The sequence below is a fragment of the Falco naumanni genome, chromosome 9, assembly GCF_017639655.2.
Source record: "Falco naumanni isolate bFalNau1 chromosome 9, bFalNau1.pat, whole genome shotgun sequence".
Taxonomy (NCBI): Eukaryota; Metazoa; Chordata; class Aves; order Falconiformes; family Falconidae; genus Falco; species Falco naumanni.
The window spans coordinates 11,607,800-11,626,783 of NC_054062.1; the positions used below are offsets into that span (position 1 = coordinate 11,607,800).

General features: G+C 42.6%; 2 protein-coding genes across 3 annotated transcripts in view; one reads left to right on the forward strand and one right to left on the reverse strand.

Moving 5' to 3' along the window:
- NR6A1 (nuclear receptor subfamily 6 group A member 1) overlaps nucleotides 1–18,984 on the reverse strand; it is a 98,216-nt gene that overhangs the window by 61,326 nt on the left and 17,906 nt on the right. For both annotated transcript variants that reach the window (XM_040605509.1, XM_040605508.1), the window contains exon 2: nucleotides 16,854–16,913. In XM_040605509.1, the coding sequence (XP_040461443.1) occupies nucleotides 16,854–16,913 (60 nt within the window). The remainder of the gene's footprint in view (nucleotides 1–16,853; nucleotides 16,914–18,984) is intronic.
- Nucleotides 1–18,984, forward strand: part of OLFML2A (olfactomedin like 2A) — a 51,185-nt gene that overhangs the window by 5,770 nt on the left and 26,431 nt on the right. The gene's annotated exons all lie outside the window — the stretch shown is intronic.

The following is an 18,984-nucleotide window of genomic DNA, read 5'->3' on the forward strand; positions in this document are numbered from 1 at the left end:
CTGTTCAATTTGTTTTATTGAAAATGTGGTACGCTCTCAGTTCTGTTTCTCATAGCAAACCTCTCCATAATAGCAGAAAATAGCCTTATTAGATACTTACAGACATTGCTTACTACTTCTGCTAAGACACAAAGAAAATCAAATCCATGCAGCAGACCTGTGCCTGTCATCCATTTAATTTTAAAATAACTTAAGGTTCTGAAAGGCTTATGCTTTATAATCTAAAGCATTTGGTCCACATGCCAAATACTAAGCAATCTGAAATACATAATAGCTTAGCTTCAGCTTTGTTTGCCCTATTTAATTCATTTTTTCCCCCTGCAGTAACCAGTGGATAGATGCAATGTTTCTGCAGTCTGCTTTGGAAATGAAGAACATACTGAAATATTTGAGTAAAGTGAGGCTATTTCGTTTGCATCATCTGTGTGAGCTTTGTGGTGCCCTCAAAGGATAGTTGGTTTGGACTGCTCAGCCTGAGAGCAGAACCAGACTTCCCTCCTAAACCCCTGATGTTTACTTATTGAGTATAAGGATTTTGCTATCTGAATTGTGACACTGTTGCGGTATATCCACCTCTGCTTTCTGGATTGTTGTTCTGAAACCACATAAAAGTAGATTTCCATTTGGAACATTTTATGACAAATTTCCTCTCCTCTCATAGCTCTTAATTGTTCCGGTTAGAAAGCAGTTACTGAAACATAGATCATGCAAACACACCAGTTTGTAAGTGTTTAGGAAAGGGAAGGGGAGAAGGTGCTTCTTAAAATACTAGAAAATATTTTCTAAGCACCAATAAGTTCAGTGTAAAAGGAAAACTACAAAAATAATGAAGTGATTGCAGAATCTGCAATTCAAAGAACAGCACACCAACCAAATTTGAGAATCACCATCTCATCATCAGTCTCTGTGGCTTATCGTGCTGTGGTACAAAACACATCTAGAACAGTTGTGCTCTCATCACACCCCGGGAGAAAAGGTAGGTAATACAATCAAAGAGCAGTGAACAGGGCAGGAGAAAAAGTGCAGCGTGCCAATAGATTTGAGATTCACAGATTAAAACCTCTAAAAAATAACTATGTAACTCCCTCATAAATTGTACTTAATAAATCTGCTCCAATTTTTTTTCAAAATTCTAAAGCCAGTTCTACAACTCATCTGAATTTTATACTACTTTCATATTCAGACTTTTATGTGCATCTCACTGCACACTGGGACCAATTTACTTTATAGGCAAGATAAAAACCCAGCAATATTTGGGTGACATTATCCAAAGATCATTCTTGTAAATGAACACAAGTACATTTTCTCCTTTTTGTTTCACTTGATGGCTGCATTCAAATAGGCTAAATGTATAATTCAGAAAAGAATGGCTGAGTCCTGCTCACCTGGGGGTCATATCCACATCCATCCAATATTTAAAAGCACACAAAAGCAAAGAAATTAAATATATAAGAGGGGGAAGGAAGTCTTTCTTCCAGCAGAATATTTGCCTGGTAACCAGATATGAGAAAGCCTCCCCCCCCCCAATCATACTTGGTTGTTCTACCAGAGCCTTTGAAGATACTTCTATTTTAAATTTTAACACTTGAAGAACAGCTACAGAGGTGCTGCTGCTTGCTGGCTGAGCAGCATACGTAAGCAGGGGAAAGAAAATTATCGCAGAAATATGGCTGAAGCGCTCTAAATTAGTCGACGGTCCACGTGCACGCTGTAGTTCAGGTCATTTGGAAACAAGGCTAAATGAATTTGGTGTGAAAACAGGAACAAACAGTAATGAAGTACAGTGGAAGTTCACCCACCGTGTGGACCAGAGCACGGCGCAGGATGCCGGAGGCACGGTTTTGCCCGGCGGCAAGCAGCACCCGCTGCACCGGGAGCGGCAGCCCCAGGACGGGGAAGCCAGCGTCCTGTGGCAGCTTGGTGAGATGGGGGCACTTGTTCTGTGCCCAGTGCTCATGCCACTCACGAGGAAGACATGCGTCTTGTTGAAAGAGTAACACGTCTGCAGCTAAGCCAGACGCTGGCAAGCGATAAGAAATCTCACAGCGGCTGGGAGGAGGAGACTGGGGGGATGACAGGATGGATCTTCACCTGTCTTTTTCCTGGTCATTACAATGTCATTTTCTTTGCTTCAGTTATTTACAGCTATTGGAAGTAAAAATCTTTATTGTACTAGGCGTATTGTGAAATGGAGCCTTACAAGATGGCAGCGTAACATTGACCTGGAGGTGCCATGCTGCTGAAACGGAACCAGAGAGTGAGATTTTTAGAGGCGTTTCTTTTGAGAAGACCTCCAAGCCTTGAAGTCTATTACATGAGAACTGCTGGGTTACAAAGCTGAAAACCAGAAACTAATTATCTTCAAAGGGACAGTTATCCATGAATTGGGAGGAGACATCATGATTATGAAAAGAAAATCCTTCATTGGATCCCTCTCCATCCATACTGCTTCCCAAGCAGATAACGCAAGCTTTATCCATTCCAAACAGTGAGTCAAATGTAAAGTCCCAATTAGCATGTATAAATATATATATATGTAATTATGTATATTTTTGTATTGTTAAGTGTGCTTCATGTGTGGGCAGGGGCACACTGCAGCAGGTAAAATGGGGGTCCTGTTACACACCTGTGAAATGTCCTGCTCGGGAATGGACCTCCCCTTCTGTAGCAGGCATCATGTTTTAGGATAGTCTTTAAAGATCAAGCCAGCTAAACAAAACAAATACCTCAAATTTCTCTCCTGATTACTTTGCAAGAGAATTTTCCCATGTTCGTGGTTGCACACACAGGTTCTGGCCATTTCTTCAGTACCTCAAATTGAAAAACTAAAATGATTCCTTGTAAAACACACAGAAGGGCAGGCAGACCACTGAGGATGCACCCACACAGCGCAGGCTTTGTGGCATGCACTGGCTCGTCAAAGGAGACCTTAATTGGAAAACAACGGGATTCTCTCTTAACAGTACTGTCTGCAGCTACATCATACATTTCAGAAAGAATAACCAGGGAATCTCAGTTCAACTGTTGAGACTAGTATGAGAACAGAAGGCATTTTCTGCCCTCCGTACCCTGAAAAAAAGACTGGCCAAGTCCAACTAGTTCCAACCTCAGAGCAAAAAGGCAATTCTGTGCAACAGAACAACTAATTTTTGCGAAGGCTGTCATACTGATGACTGTGCTAGCAATTTCTAAAATGCTAAAAGGCAGAAAACAGTCTCTGTAGCAGAATCATCTGCAGTTAGGATCATCTTTCTCCTTCCTGAAACCGAGGCACAGGAGCTGTGCGCTGAATTCACAGCTAATGGGAAATCTTTTTGATCTTCAGAGACACAGAGCTGCCAGCCAAGAGCAGCAGTCAGCAAGGCAGTATCTTCTGAAGAAGTACTTACCCTAAATTCACCACCGTAATAAAGCATGCTAGGTCTAGAGCAGTGCAGTATTCCAGTGATGAAGAACTGCTAGCGTGTTTTATATACTGAAAGAGACAATGTTATTTATATCTACAGAAGCTGCTTACCCAGCATTAGATGTGTCAGGGCATAGTACAACTACGGAAATTCATCAGGAGGACACCCGAGATTCCTCTCTGTTAACAATGATGAATCCAATACAGACAATAATCTTCATGGCAACAAATACTATCTTAAAAGATGGAGGAGAAAGGTTCACAGGGAAGCTGTGCAAATTCATTAAAGGAGAAGTGCATTCACGGTTACCAGCCGCAGAGAAGCCTGTCTCCACAAGTCTCCGTGTGCTGAAAAGTGTCTGGAAGACAGGAGATGATGAGTAGGAAAACTGCAAGTTTCTCCTCCTTGTATCCTTTTCTAAACATCCATTAGCCACTGTTTTGATTTTATTTTAGTCTCAGAACTGCTTTATTGATTGCAGCCAACAGCTACAATTCAATAGTGGTCCCAAGCATCAAGGTAGTTTTTTTCCAACAAAGACAATTTCTGAAGTTACGTGAAATGAGATGAAGATACACTATTATTAAGACATCCTGGGCTGAGGTCATTTTTGTTCCCTATACGCTGCAGGTAGAAATAGCTCATAAATGCAGCTTGCTCCAAAAACCCTCCCTGCTGTGTCTGCTCAGAAAAACATCCCTTTATGCCACCCTCAGGGTGCTGGAAAGCTGTTACGGTCCTGAAGAAGCTCCTTATCTTCCTTGCCGGTTTGCTTGGCTGAAATTGTACTTAGTCCTTTGGAAAATTCAGTGAAGAGGCAGGCGGGTCCTGCGACATTGTGCATCTGATCCCTTCATCTTGCACAAAAACAACTTTGGAGACAGGATAGCGAGCTGGAGCCTAATCCACTATGATCAGTCCTGTGTAAGTAGGTCAGCAAGGAAGCTTCTGCCCATGGCAGTGTCTTCTAGCCCCGGCCACCCTTCTCGCTACAAGGAAATTTGATAAATACTTCCTTTAGCAGGTAGCAGGAGATGGAGGGTTTGATTCTGAGAGCTTGTGTGTTTGTTCTAGAAAGGTGAAACAAGTTTCATTTAAAAAATACAACTATTTCAGCGGCTTGGAAAGCGTTCAGTAATGTACTTAAAAAAACATAGGGCATTTGATTACTCAACCTGGGATGTCAGATTGCAAGAACATCCAGACTAGCTCATTCACAAATGCCTTATTTTAAAATATTACCATGTTTGGCAAAAAGAATCAGAACCAAAATAATTTTACTTTTCTGCTAAAATAATTTGCTGAGACTTAGTCCTGTATTTTCCAACAAGAGGCGAATAATGTAAAATAATTTGGTTTGTGGCAAAATTACCTCCCTGTAGTTCAAAAAAAGCTTTCCATTCTTCCATATGCTCTTGAAACGGAAGTTCACACATCAGGTTTCTAAGAGCAAGTCAAACCGTTATTTCCCTGATAACACCCATCTTCAAGGTTCTGCTCCCCTGTCCAAACCCAGCCCCATTACCAAGCCCCAGGCAGGGCTGCTGTGCTCCAACTGGCTCATTTCTGCAGGGAAAGACATCAACAGGCAGGACAAAACTCCCTAACCTTCACTGGTTTACTTCAGAGAACGTTTATTTTTCTGGTGACAAGTCTTTCTCATTATTTAATTGCCCTCCACTCATCTTTGCAGAAACCTGTTCAGCTCAGTGGTGTCCTTAGGGCAGCCTGGACCAGAACTGGACAAAGTATTTCAGCAGTTACAGGAGAACTAAATGCACATGCGACAGCCTCTGTTCCTATTCAGTATTTCATTGTTTGCACAGTAGTGAAAGTCAGGAAACACACATGCAGTTAATTATCTACCATAGCAAGTACCGCTTCATACAGTGGAGCCCTTTATGTTCACACATGGTCTATATTCCTTGTTCCCAAACATGTAACTTTGCATCTGACTGTGCTAAAGCATTCATTTGTGCTTGATTTGTCTAGAGCGCCAGATGTGCGTCACCTCTGTCTAAAACCCCCCAAACCTGCTAACAGCACCTGATACCGTGTTTCTCCCAGGCCAGTTACGCAGCAAGGTTTTAGGACATGGCAGTCAACTAAGACTGCGCCAGCTTGATCCAGTTCCCACTCAGAATTGCATCGAGACCTACCTGTTTGTCATTTTATAAGCCTTTTAACATTTGCCACAACAAATTTGTATCATACCAGTTTAAGTTGTCATACGGTATTAAGTCAAACACCTTATAAAAGTCAAGGGTATGTTGCATCCAAGAGTAAGCTTGTCAACTCAAAATGAGATCCATAGAACTCAGTAAGTCCTCCATAAATCGCTGGAAGCTGGTATTAACAGCATTTCTCTCAGGTCCCAGAAGAGATCTGCATTTATTTTCTTTAGGATCACCATCACAGCACTTTATTCTATAAAAGGGCAAATGGAATAGGCTGGTAACTTTGTCCTCTGACTTCACGTAGTCCCAAGAATTGTCAACTAGTAGTCTAAGGAGCTTTTGGACAATTGAAAAAAAAAAAGTCTGCAATGCTAATTGTAGAAGACTGCTGAATCTGAAGTGATTGGCCATGGCATTGCTACTTAAATGCTCACCCAAATTTCAATGAAACCACAGCAGTAACTAAAAATACTGCCAGTGGTTACATCCTTTTGTCTCCCCGTTGTCTTGTCAAGGTGTATTTGCATGCTTACACTGCTGAGGTCATTTACATCTACAAAGAAAACACGTTTTTATAGTACAGTTAAAGCTTGTTACAGGACAAAGGAAGCATGCTCGCACATGGCATTTCCATCGATGCTTCAAGGCAGGCACAAAGACACCAGGTCTGGTGCCGAGCACGATCTTAGGCCTGATTTCCATACGCTGGGGTCGCACACCTCCCTCGGACGAGGCACAGCTATGGCTCGGCGGGACAAAGGGAAGGGGCAGCTTTTTCACTACCAGATGCATATGTTAAATTTATTTAGTGACACTTTATAGTGCCGTTAGGATTCCTGCCCTGCTACACATAAATGTCTTCTTGTGAGGAGCTAATAGAATGACTGAATTGGGGTGTAAGAATTGTTCAGGCACCATAAATACACAAAGTACCAGAAACATCCAAAAAATTAACTAAATCCTGTCCCCATATTTCAGGCAATTAACAGGTTAACCTCTGTTTCAGCAGGGTTCATATGCATATTTTGAGGAAACCATTTTCTTCATACAGAAACCCGTTCTTTCCACTGTAAGCTGAAAGAAAACCTTACATGCCCTGAACTTACTGCATTTCCATTGCAAAGTTCTAATTTAGCAGCCCGCTACCTTCCCGATTCACATCCTTACACTGACGACCTCACAGGGATTCCAGTTTATAAGGTGCTCCACGTACCGAGCGAACAGTTGGGCTTTCAGAGACCCATGTCCCATGGTTGGCTGCCTTCAGCATCTAGGGAGGGTGTCGGGTCCACTTAATCCTTTTTCCACGATGGAAAATAGTAATTAAGCAATAACAATAGAGGTGGCAACTGCCAACTATGGGCTGGTTTCAGTGCTTCGAAGGTGAAAGAGGAAGGTACGTTGAAGATTCAGGGCAGATAACAGCTTTCAGGGTGTCAGACCAAACTAAGCAGCCCACATACTAACCACCTCCACAGTGTCTTACCAGTTCTGCCATGCTAATGCAAAAAAAATGAAAAAAACGTTCTTGTTCAGCAGGCTTGGGCAACAGTGGCTGAGCACGGGGTTCTCCAGCCGCCCCCGGCGTGCCCAGCCCCGACCTGCCGCGGGTGCTTTGCTCCCCACAGCCGAGCCTTCCGTTCGGCATAAAGACACTTCAGTAGGGAAGCAAAATAGGGAAGAAAATAGATGAAAAATGACGTGACCTGTTTTGTGATAAAACACAGGCAATCATTTGAGCAACAGTAAGAAAAGAAAGCGCTAGGACTATGTGGCAGAGAAATCTTGTCTCCGTGCTGCTAGCCTCACTGGTGTAGTTTTCTGATGGCTCTTGCTCTAACAGGGTAATCCTCTCTTTAAAGTTCCTTACACTATATAGATATATACATATGTATGCATGTATACACACACACACACACACGAGAGAGAAAGGACTTGGCGAGTGAAAAGAGAACGTGGATTTTGTACGTAGTCCTGGGGGTAAAACTCCCAGCAACAGAACGGCTGTAAAGGTTTCATCTTTGCCTGCCCCGAGCCTTGCACATACTGCCCAGTTACAGTTTCCAGAGAATGATTTTATCATTTCGGAATCTGTCCAAAAATCTAGCTGATGGAAAGCTTTGAACTTTGCAAGAGGGAAGGAACATACAGCCAGGACATAGAAATAACATGTACAGTTTGTTTTTAACATTCAGAAGAAATTCAAGCTCTCAAATCGTGCAATAAGAAGATGAAAGTTACCCAGCTGAAGGTCAGTGGAGGTACAAAAGGAGGAAGAAATAGTGAACTGAGGAAAAGCCTCTCTCACAATGTAGTTTATATTTAAACACACTGTTTTGGTTTGTTAAAACCAAAATTTCATGCTTGACTTGAACTTAGTTTCCTTGATTTATGTTATACCTCCCACATGTAGTCACCCTTCATATTGGGACATTAACGAGGCTTAACACTCCAGGCTGAGCACTGTTTGTTATTAATTCAAATTTTCTTTGTTCTTTCCACCAGCTCCTACTCCCAAAAGATGGCAAGAAAAAGGTGAGACTAATTTTCAGAGAATTCTTTCGATTTTCAGTATCAGTTGACATTTAACGATACCATTAAAATCTGTCCATTAAGTGCAGACTGCCAACTGTATTCAGGAAACAAGCTTCTCCCTCAAACAGCTTACTCAATATAGGAGATTGTCTCAAGTACTTTATTAGACAGTACACTTACTGTTAAGTTACGTGCATCAGCTCAGGACACTCTGACACACTTAACAGTCCCTACAACAAGAGCAAATACTCTGAATTCAAAGCAAGTCCGTAGAATTTAAGTGATAAATTATCCCCACTAACTGTAGGCTCTGCTTTACTCACAGCAAAGTTACTTCAGATACGACAGCAGATTTCATTTTTAACAAAGAAGCTGCAGGTAATTCCTCTCTCGCAAACCATGCAAGCCAGGTGGAAAAAGTTAAGATAATTAGACAGATGCAATACAGAGATGTCAAGAGACTAAATCCCTTTTTCCACTTTTCAGGGAAAACATAGTGCAACTATTAGGCAGGTGTTTACATATTCAGTTTAACACTTGCAATTAAGCTGCTCCCATAATATTCTAGATGACATTAAAATAATCTGAGGCTCAGGACTTCTCCATGACTGGCATTGGGCAGGATTTCCCACAGTCCTGAACACCTGGCTGCTCCATCTCCACCGCAGGGCGCGGGGACTCGGAACCCAAGCCCGATGCTCAACACCCACAGTACGAGCTCACTGGGTGTTCAGCAACACCCTTTGATGCTTTCAGCTGCCACAGGCATCTCCAGGAGATTTCACCTGTGAGTTCTTTGCAGCACGTGGGGCCACAGCATCTCAGGAGCTGAGTATCAGACAAGTAAGTGAGCGGAGGGAAGAAGCCATCAGGTGCGGCATATTTTGCGCTGCCCGCCTACCCACTGGGCAGGCTGGGAGCACCATGCTGCAGCCAATACAAAAAACATCCTGGGGTCAGGTTAATCCAGTTGGAAACAAGCGACTGAAGAAGCAGCATGACCAATCCCCATCCCACTCTCCAGCAGCTCTGCCCAGTAAGATGTTCTGCCATTGAAGGGTCACCTTAGTTCAGCCAAGCAGTTGCTGAGAATCTGCGTGCCTTAAAGCAATGGCACAGATAAAGCTTTTAGAAACCCAAGGTCAAGAAGAGAGGGGATAGGAGCTGTAGAAATACAAACAAACATTATGCACTCCACTAAGAAGTAGACCCCCACCTGCTCTCACTGGTGTAGGTTTACAGCTATGGGTGTCCCCCCTGCTTTTTTTTATTATTATGTATTTAAAGTGAACTTTATAAAGCAATCTGAAACATAAACACCCTTAGCATAGCTTTTTAGAATATGCATATCCACAGGAGGAAAGGCTTTTTCGCAATGCAATTCAGATACGTTCAAAGCTGTTTTAAGAAACACTTAAGTCAACTTAGCATCTATAACTGTAGCGTTACACTTCTGCAATTCATTAGTCCTCATGGTTCCATTTTGTAATTAAAATACTTGCAGTTTAAGACTTTAAAATAAAGAATGTGCAGTCCTCAGCAGTGTTTCCACTGCTAGTCTATGGAAAACATATGCATGGAAAATATGTACAGTGCATGTATACAGCCATCTTTGGATAGCTTCAGTGAACATTCAACGCTGTCGGTGAGTTTGAGAACTAGAAAAAACCATCGACCGTTGACTGTACCTTGAGGTTTATCACAAACCCTCTGTTAAATGGAAAGCTTGAACCTTCATAGTTTTTCACATGTGGTTGCCATTAACAGGTCATGATTTACAGATTATATTAAGAGCTACAGAGGTTGAGTTTTTCCAGTTCTTCTACTTTCTCCAAAAATGAATTGGTGTATAAGAAATGTTTGTTTTCTCTTCTTAAAAAAAATAATTAAAACTTTATACTAGAGCAGAATTGCTGCAAAACAAAAGTATCTGAGTAATGAAAGGTTTTGTACGGGCAGCACAAAAGCAGTAACGTATCCACACCATATGGTATACTTGGAAACAAATCTGAGCATGGTATATGTTCAAAATAGCAGAATACAGGCCAGATCAGGAGGGAAACCTCGTTTCCATTTGGGCTGGCAACTTGAGCTTCACTGGAAAAAGCTTTGGAATGTCAGTTCATTTGCTCACAGGAACCTGCGCTCGATTTCAGCAGCTGCTCACCGGGAACGCTGACCGAGGACCAGATCCCTCCCAGCAAGGTCCAGCTGCTCCTGCGACTCATGCTGTCGCTTTTACAACCAGGCAAGCAAGAAAATATCCTTCCTTGCAATGGAACAGAAAGCCAAACGTGCAGGCAGCTCAGCAGTATTGACATGGTGCCCCTCCTGCCCCTGACCCGGGTGGTCAGATGTAGGACTGCACACAGCGGGCTGGAGCAGCATGTGCCTTTGCGAGGCTGCGGGCAGTTGTTCTGCCCCCACAGGCACCGCAGAACGTGTAGAAAAAGACAAGACTCAAAGCACATACCAGGGAATGTTGTCTTGGGCTGCTCTAGAAGAGGTCTTGTAACACGTATAATTTTACTTCTATATGCGGTCACAGATGGGCAGCACTTAACACAGATGCCCGCCTCAGGACCAAGAGAAAGCATAGGCTCTTGCAAGTTAAGGCTGTTCCCTTCAGGCGCACTCTGCACCTTTATATGCTCGTATCCTATGACCTAGTAGCATTAAAATATCACACAGGCTTTTGTCATAACACATACCAGTAGAAGGTGGTTCAGCTGATAGTTAAATAGACAGTTAGAGCTCTCCTACCCGAAGGTCTAGAAATGAACCACGCAGAAGTTCACCATCTGAAATGGTTGCTCGAAGTGATAAACCACTTGTCAACAGCAGCAGATACTCCAGCAAACACACCATGCGGGTGTTGCAGTGCTTTTGGCAGCCGAGAAGTAGACTCAATGGGGATGTGATGAATGCTTTTAAGCAGGATGTCTTATACTGGTGTAATAGGAATGCTTCTGGGATGGGGCCCAGACCTCACTGAGTTAGAGGACAATGTGCTGCTTGAGAATTTTTGGAGAATAATTTAAATGCAAGAATACAAAAGGTTCATTGAATGCACCATTTGGGGTACACAGAATCAAGAACCACCTAAATTCCAAAACAGATATTCCTGACTGCAGAATCTGTAGTATAAGCAGAGGATCCAAGCAAAACAAACTGCCTTTAAAAAAAACAAAAAGGCAATTAATATAATATTTTTAATGTGGTTCCTAAAAAAAGAATGTTTTTCTACTACTCTCCGTGTGGAAGTGTACTTTCTAGAAGTCACCAAGATTTTAAGAAGCCCTGAAATAACTGCACGTCCTGAGGTCAAGACTACAATACCGACCATTCCGTGGGACACAGGTGAACAGTGGAACGGTCTGAAGGGAGAGCGCTGCACACCTTCAGCATCTAATGGCTGCAATCAACATTCATTGCTGTCGGTGGGTTTTCATTTTTATCAACTCACTGATCAATGAATGCAAACTGCGGACCAGCTAGCTAAGAGACCGTGCAGCCACGCTGCTCAGGGCATCTTTCCAACAAGAAAAGTGACTTAACCTTTTTGCTGGAGTGCTGTATTCAAGTTCTGACATTTATCAGCTTCAAAAGAAGGTGCTTCCATGTTGAATACTTTATAAAGAATACAAAAAGCCTCCCATTTAAACATGGAAATCCAATCAACAACTGTCAGGTGTGTTTCTGTACAAGTCTGTACTGCTCACTGAAGCACATTAAAAGTAGTATCTTGCACTAGGTATATTTTTGCTGTGAGGTCTTTTTTTTAAAAGAGAAAGTTTTATTTGAGCAAAATCAGTAACTTCAGTTTTTTGCATTTATACTACAGATTGGAACATTATGTATTACTTCCACCACAGTTTTACAGCACAAATGAAGGTTTAACTTGAATTCTAGAATTGGAACATTGATATAATTTGGGCTGTAAAGCTGTGGTATTGGCTTCCGGTGACTTTTTTGACAGCTTTCCTCTTCCTAACCCTGAAAACCAGACTCTAGCCACATAGCAAAAGGGATCTGCAGAGGCAACACACCAGAACAGCTTGTGTACACCTACAAACCCAATGCCTGTCAGAGGTTATACACCCTAAGCATCTCCAGCCAGGTGATGTCCATCCCAGAATTTTCAGCCTTTCACCTTTAGAAGCTGAAAGATTGTAGTGAGCTGATACTATGACAACGCATCTTCCTGAAATTAGAGCCAAGACAGGCCCATGTGTATCAGAAAAATACCAGAAGAAATGCAAAGAGAGAACGTACTTCTGTACTTGCAGATGTTTGTCAGGTTGTTAGCCCTAGCCATGTTTCACTGTTCATGTTTCGGCCACCCACTAAATTCATTCTTTGTTTTACAGCATGTAAGCGATAGCAATGGAGCCACCTCCACAGACAGCATCATTATAATCCTTCACAGCACCCTCAAACATAACACAGCAAAGCCATCCCATTCTTACTGAACAAGACCCTTCCTGGCCTGGGAAGGGGTTGCATTTCAGAGGATGATGGCTGAAAACAATAGCCTCTTTCTTCTGTCCCTCTCCCCCTGGATTCCCAGAATCTGTTCCCAAACCACTTTATTCTCATGACAGATCCTCCTGAAGGACTTCACACCACGCTGGACTGTGTGGTGTGATGTGGTACTGGGTCCCTCCTCTGCTGTTGGGTCTTTCTCCTTAGAAACTCCTCCCTGCCTGCCACAGGATTGCTCTGTGCTCTGCACATCGGGCAGGTGTCAGAGCTGCTCCATCAGCTGAAGAGGAGCTGCAGGGCAGAGCAGAGCCAGGGTAGTTAAGCAAAAGCAGCAGGGAGCTTCACAGGGGAGTCAACAAGCCCAGGGAAGCCCAAGTTAGTTCCAGCCAGCTACACACAGGGGAAGGCACTGAGCCCTACTGCACTACTATTTCAAGTACTGATTAAATGGATTCAAGGTGTTTTTTTTTTCTCCTAGGCACCTGAGAAGTTACTTTGTTAACTTGCAGTGGTCTTATTTAGCCCAGGTTTGGTAAGAATGCCAAAAGCATGATTTAAGTCATGAACTGCATGGGCATTTTTGAAGGGGCAGGAGGGGGCAGAACAGTTGATCAAGTAACTCTTTTTAAATAAAAGTGGCACCTAACTGTATAGTCCTTTAGTAAATACCTACTTTCACTATCAGTAAGGTGTGTGCCTACAGCTCTACCTGGCTATAAGAAATGAAACTTCCTCCTGAGTGAAACAAGCTATGGCACAACACAGCTGCTGGTCGGTGAGAGATGACAGGACTGAAGTTGTGGGGCTGACAGGGATTAAAAAAGGGAGGGGGCAAAGCAGAAAATGGCCAGTGATTTCAGATGATACTGGAGAGAGCACGCTTCATTGCTGCAGTGGGCAGGGCAGGCTTCCATTACAGTCGAAAAGATTGAAGCCAGAAAACTCAAGTCATTTGTGCAGGAGGAAGCCTGGTGGCCACGCCAGAGCTAACTGCCCTGGGCAGGCAGAGACCTCCCTGCTCTGTGGGTGTCCCAGGAGGGTCACACATTGGTCTGCATGACAGGCATAACTGATACTGCCTTCGGTCAGAGAAGAACCACCTCTTGAGCTGTTCTCCAGACATTTTTTTAATGATTCACATGACATGCCTGTGCCCAGAATGCCACTGGCCCTGGGCAGAGCAATGTAGCAGGTGGAGACCCACACACAGTAAAGGCAAGAGCCCCCTGTGATGCACCCCACCGCTCTCCGAGCACCCTGCTCAGTGAGGAGGGACACTATGTGGCCAAACAGGGGAAGGGGATGGCATTTTGCTCAGTCAATCCACCATGTAATCAAGGGTCCAAGCACTTATCTTATGCCTTGTTTCCTCCTCCAGTCACTTATGAGATTCTTTTCAAGCAGCCTGTTCAGACATGCTGTGCCAATACCCACAATAACTGTCTCCAAGCTTGCTGCACAGTTCAAGTCAGAACAACTTATTAATGACTTAATTCCAGTTAGGTGAATATTCAAAATAAATCCCCATTTGCTTGTCCCGCTAAAAGACTTAAATTTCTTCAATTTTACACAGGCACAGCTTCACTGAGTTCCACAGCTGCAAACAAAACAGACCGAACTCTTCACAAAATGGGCTTTAGAAAAAAAGTGTCACCTCTCCTCAAGTCTGACAGGACTGAAGGGCTCCGTTCAGTCACTCATAGCAAGCATTTCTACTAAAACCCTTGGTGAGCATGGCAGTTTGACAGTGAGAATTTACTGCAGTAATACAAAAGTGAACAGCCTGAAAGCATGCAAGCTGAATTGTTTAAACATTATGAAAACTAGACAAATGACTTTTTTCAAAGGCAAAAATGTCAAACTGCATCAAACTTCAAATTTTTCAGCATGTTTGGAAGACTCATTCAAAAGCAAGAGTACACAATCTGGATTTTTTCCAGTGGCATCTTACATGATGTATAAGAAAGCACTTATGTAGTATTTTAAGCAGACATTTCAGCCAACTGGTTTTCCCCACAGACCTGTATGAAAATAGAAAAGACGATACAAAACACAAAGGTTCTGATAGAGGTGCTCATCTTTACTGCAAGGAAATGTGAAAATGATTCACGGCAATTCAGGCAAACAGGAAGAACTACAGCAAAGGGCCACCCCCCAGTTCACTAGCACATGACAAGCAAGAGGCTGAAGCAGACGCTTACAGATCTCAAGTGCTCTGGATGCACAATTAAGCCTAAAAATTCAGTTTTCTACTCTGTTGTGAAAATCAAGTTTTTCCCTTTAACCATGGTTGATAACAAGACAGCAGGGGAGAACACTCGTAGGGGAAGACAGGTTAGCAGACACATTCAGGATTTTTCAAAATCCATGCTTGGGAAGTTTTAGATGTCTCTGGCACCAGCTGCTGGCTGCCTACCAGAGACGGCCACCCCCAACCGCCTGCCCGGCCCGTAGCCAAACCGAACACTTCAGGGTGGTGCTGAGCACCGGCATGTTCAGTGCTGCCACTACTGAAGTGGGACAGCTGGGGCTGGAGAGGTCTCAGAGCTGCCCCAGGAGGAATTGCCAGGGCTCATGTATCAACACCCAGCGGTGGCGAATCGCTGCAGCACTTTAAGGACACTGCTGCCCAGCTGCCCACTGGCACTCGGGCCGGCCCGTGGGACCCTGGCAGCCCACCAGTGTGCCCACACCATGCCTGCTGCAGCTCAGCATGCCCACCGGCACTGAAGGGTTGATCAAAAGACAGGAAGACATCAAAAGCAATCAAGGAGCTCAGTTTATTTAGTTTATCAAAAGTTTATATAAATATCTTCATAGGGAACAGAAGTTTGACAAGTATTTTTCAGTTGAGCAAAAGGTAACAGACATGAAAGCTGTAGCTAGACAAATTCAGATGAGCAATAATATACAATTGTTTAAGGGAAAAAGAGAGGGTCATTCAGTTCACATTAGACAGCCTTGCTTTTAGTATTTTGCCAATACATTCTGATATGAGAATACTGTGGAAATTTAGTTTTGTTTTAGTGCCTTTTAATGCATAAGGCCTGAATGCAGTAAATCTCAACTATGTCAGGCTACAAAGAATTAACAGAATATTAGCCAATATATCTTCATAAACTATAAATGTGTCTAAACAGCAACTTAAATTCTACATATGCATGTGAAATTCTGTTTCCATATAAAAGTGATCAACTACATGAAAGCCTAGGTAGATGCCTACAAAAAATGTGTTTTATTAATCAACAGGCAAACAACTGCACATATATTTACAACTCTGAGCCTACTGTACATTGATTGCACATGACTGTTCTCATTATAAAGAAAGGAACCATATATTCCTATTGTAGAGGAACCACAGTTCGCCAAAGCTTCAAAGTTCTCCAACAAAAGCGAAAGTCCATCAGCATGATGACATATGTGGAAAGGACAGCGTCCTTACTCTGGAAGGCTTTTAGCTGTTCCAAACATTATTTATTAACTAACAGCTCACTTTAAAGACTGCCACACTTGAAAAATCCAGAGTTTCAAAAAAAAAAAAGGAGACATGAAAAGTTGCTTTAAAAGGAGAAATTTGTACAGGGCTCACCCCTCTATTATGAACACAATTATTCTGTATTTATACCTGTAACATACCCCATCTGACAAGGACTTGTTGCCATCTAGTGGATTATAATCTGAAAATACATTGGCTCCCTCGACAGAGCAAATACCACTAGATGGAGTATTAAGAAAAAAATCTGAATTCATATTATTTTAGGTGACCAGCAGCTCAGACTTTCAGAGTATCTGAAAGTTACACGCCCAGAATTACAGTGAAATTGAAGAGGATTTCACCAACTGCTATCAGTTTCATGAAGAATTCCAGGCTACAGATTTCCAAGTACAATACTGAAACACTTAAGACCGATAACTTTAACATCAACATAATTTACCAGCACCTCAGGTGTTTATATCACTAACATACAGGCATCTGCCTCACAGCTTTCACCAATGTATCTCTGGTGGCAAGAGATCTTTCACAACCTACGTTCTACTGGTATAAACAGTGATGTACAGACCTGTTCTAAGCTACTTCTGCAAAAACAATCTGATCAGCTATCAGATATAGGAATGCCCACCTCCATGAGTAAGCATTAGCTCTAAAACTTCCTAAAGTCTCTACTGTGAAGTATGACTTCATCTCTTTGGAGTACCTCAGAATGAGAAATTCCACCTCATCACATGTAGCAAGAAAAGGGGTACTTACTGCCCATGGAGTTCATAGGAAGGACAGGAGAGGAAGAACTCATCTGCTCCACATCTGTAGCTAATGGGAAAGTGAAAATGAGAAAGCTGTGATGCGCATGTTACCAAGAAGTCTTTAATTTTTGAAACATTCATTTACATCTAAATTGAATATGCATATCTTTGATCACCTGAGGAAGCTGCTTTGAGAAGCAGTTAATTTTTAACAGTGTCGCCCTTCCCTCTTTTAAGATATTTCCATTTCATACATGTTATCCGCAGATCTACTTTTCCAAGCAGTCATATTAGTAATCTAATTTGCGATGGTTTGAGAATATCAATTCATAACAACTTCCAGCACAAAGAAACTCTGAATTATATCAGCTATAAACTGTATACGGTATTAACTTATAATTAGAGCATTACTGTGGGATAAAAGGACATGATTATCTCCCATCTGTGTCCAGTGCACCTTCAAAAGATTCCCGGTAGGAAGAAAGACCCCCTTCCAAAGGCACACAAAATGCTGGCATTTGATCTGGAGCAGTATCAGAAACAAGTGTCTTAAACACAAGACATTCCAAAAGTATTATTTTCTGAGAGCTGAAAGAAGAAACAGAACTACCTTCCTCCGTTTTACAAACGAAAACCCCTCAAGTCAGAGCATGATCTGAACCAGATGCCCTCTGTGTGTTGGGAAGGGTCCACCTTTCCAGGACCCAAACTAGGAAAGAATCATCTTCTAGTAACAGGGTCAGTTTTAACCAAAGATTAGGTAAAACAAAGATATATTGCCTGCGGCTTGATCTCCTTCTCAAAAACCCACATTCACTCTTAGCACATCACCACAAACACCCAAGTCAAACAGATCAGCCTCCACCTCCATCATTTTGACACTGGCAGATACCACACAATAACATATTATGTAACTCTCATTTAACTTTAAGACCTAGTAAATGCATACTACAAGTTTACATTCCTAACCACAGAACACAGTTCCAGAAGCATAACTTCAGCCCACAGCCAGGGTTTGCTGTCAGTCCAAATCCAGCGTTTCACATTCTTACAATTCCCAGTTCTTTGGCAGCAGGCAGCCCCTGAAGACCACTGTTTACACTGAAAAGTGCAAAGTTCTGCTCTAATTAGGCAAACCACAAACAAATGTAAACACTTTAGCAGATCGTTTTTACAGAATGTGAAGAGCAGACATACCACCATGCTGAAGTTAATCCTCCTTTGCTTCTCTGCTGCACCTAGCAAGTGCTCTCAGTGCTGTTGCACAAAGTTAGCAGCTTTAGCTTAACACACTAGATACCAGCCACAGCCAGGAACAGCAACAAACGCAGTGGCAGATTTATTTGGGAATGCCCTGGGTTATTCCCATCTTATTCTCCATTGGATTATCAAGACATTTACTGCCTAGAATGTCTACATGTAATTTGTGATCTCACTTGGCTCTTCCTTGCAGATCTTGCACCAGTGTTCTGAAAGCTGCATGCGACATGCTAGACTGCAGCATTTCTGACAGTCACACTCCAGAGTACGCTTCACATGTCTCTGGTATGCTTAGAGAAAAAAAAAATACTGATTTTGTACTTTCCTATTTTCCATCTTAATACTATAGCTACCTTAATGTGGGAATTGTTAACCCCCTGAGAGAGCTAGAAGGTCATACACCAAGATTCTTCATATGCAGTATAGCAATTTCAGACACCTGGAAAGGGGTTTGTATTTTTTCCTATTTAAAGCTACATACACTTTCCACACATAGCCAAAATCACCCAAAAAGTCAGTGCAGCATTAAAGTTACTTTTATTCTTCTGAGAGTGGTAGGATTTAGCCTGCATGACTATCAGCATAGAGCACAACTCAGCTTTCAGAAAGGTTGAAGTAACAGATTAGCAGATGGTCATTTAAAGGTTACCTGCTGCTCTCTGGCAAAAGGAGGTCAGCTGCCCGGCAAGGCAGCCAGATGGCAAGGAGCAGGCGGCCAGCAGCGGGCCCGACCACTTGAGAAGCCATTGTGTGAGTAACAGTCACTTAGGGCAGTAAGCTACACCTGCAAACATCTGGAAGAGTTTATCAAGTATCATTCAAAAAGCAAACAAATAATGCATGTGCCTTCTGAACAGAGATTTCAGAGTGGTAAGTGT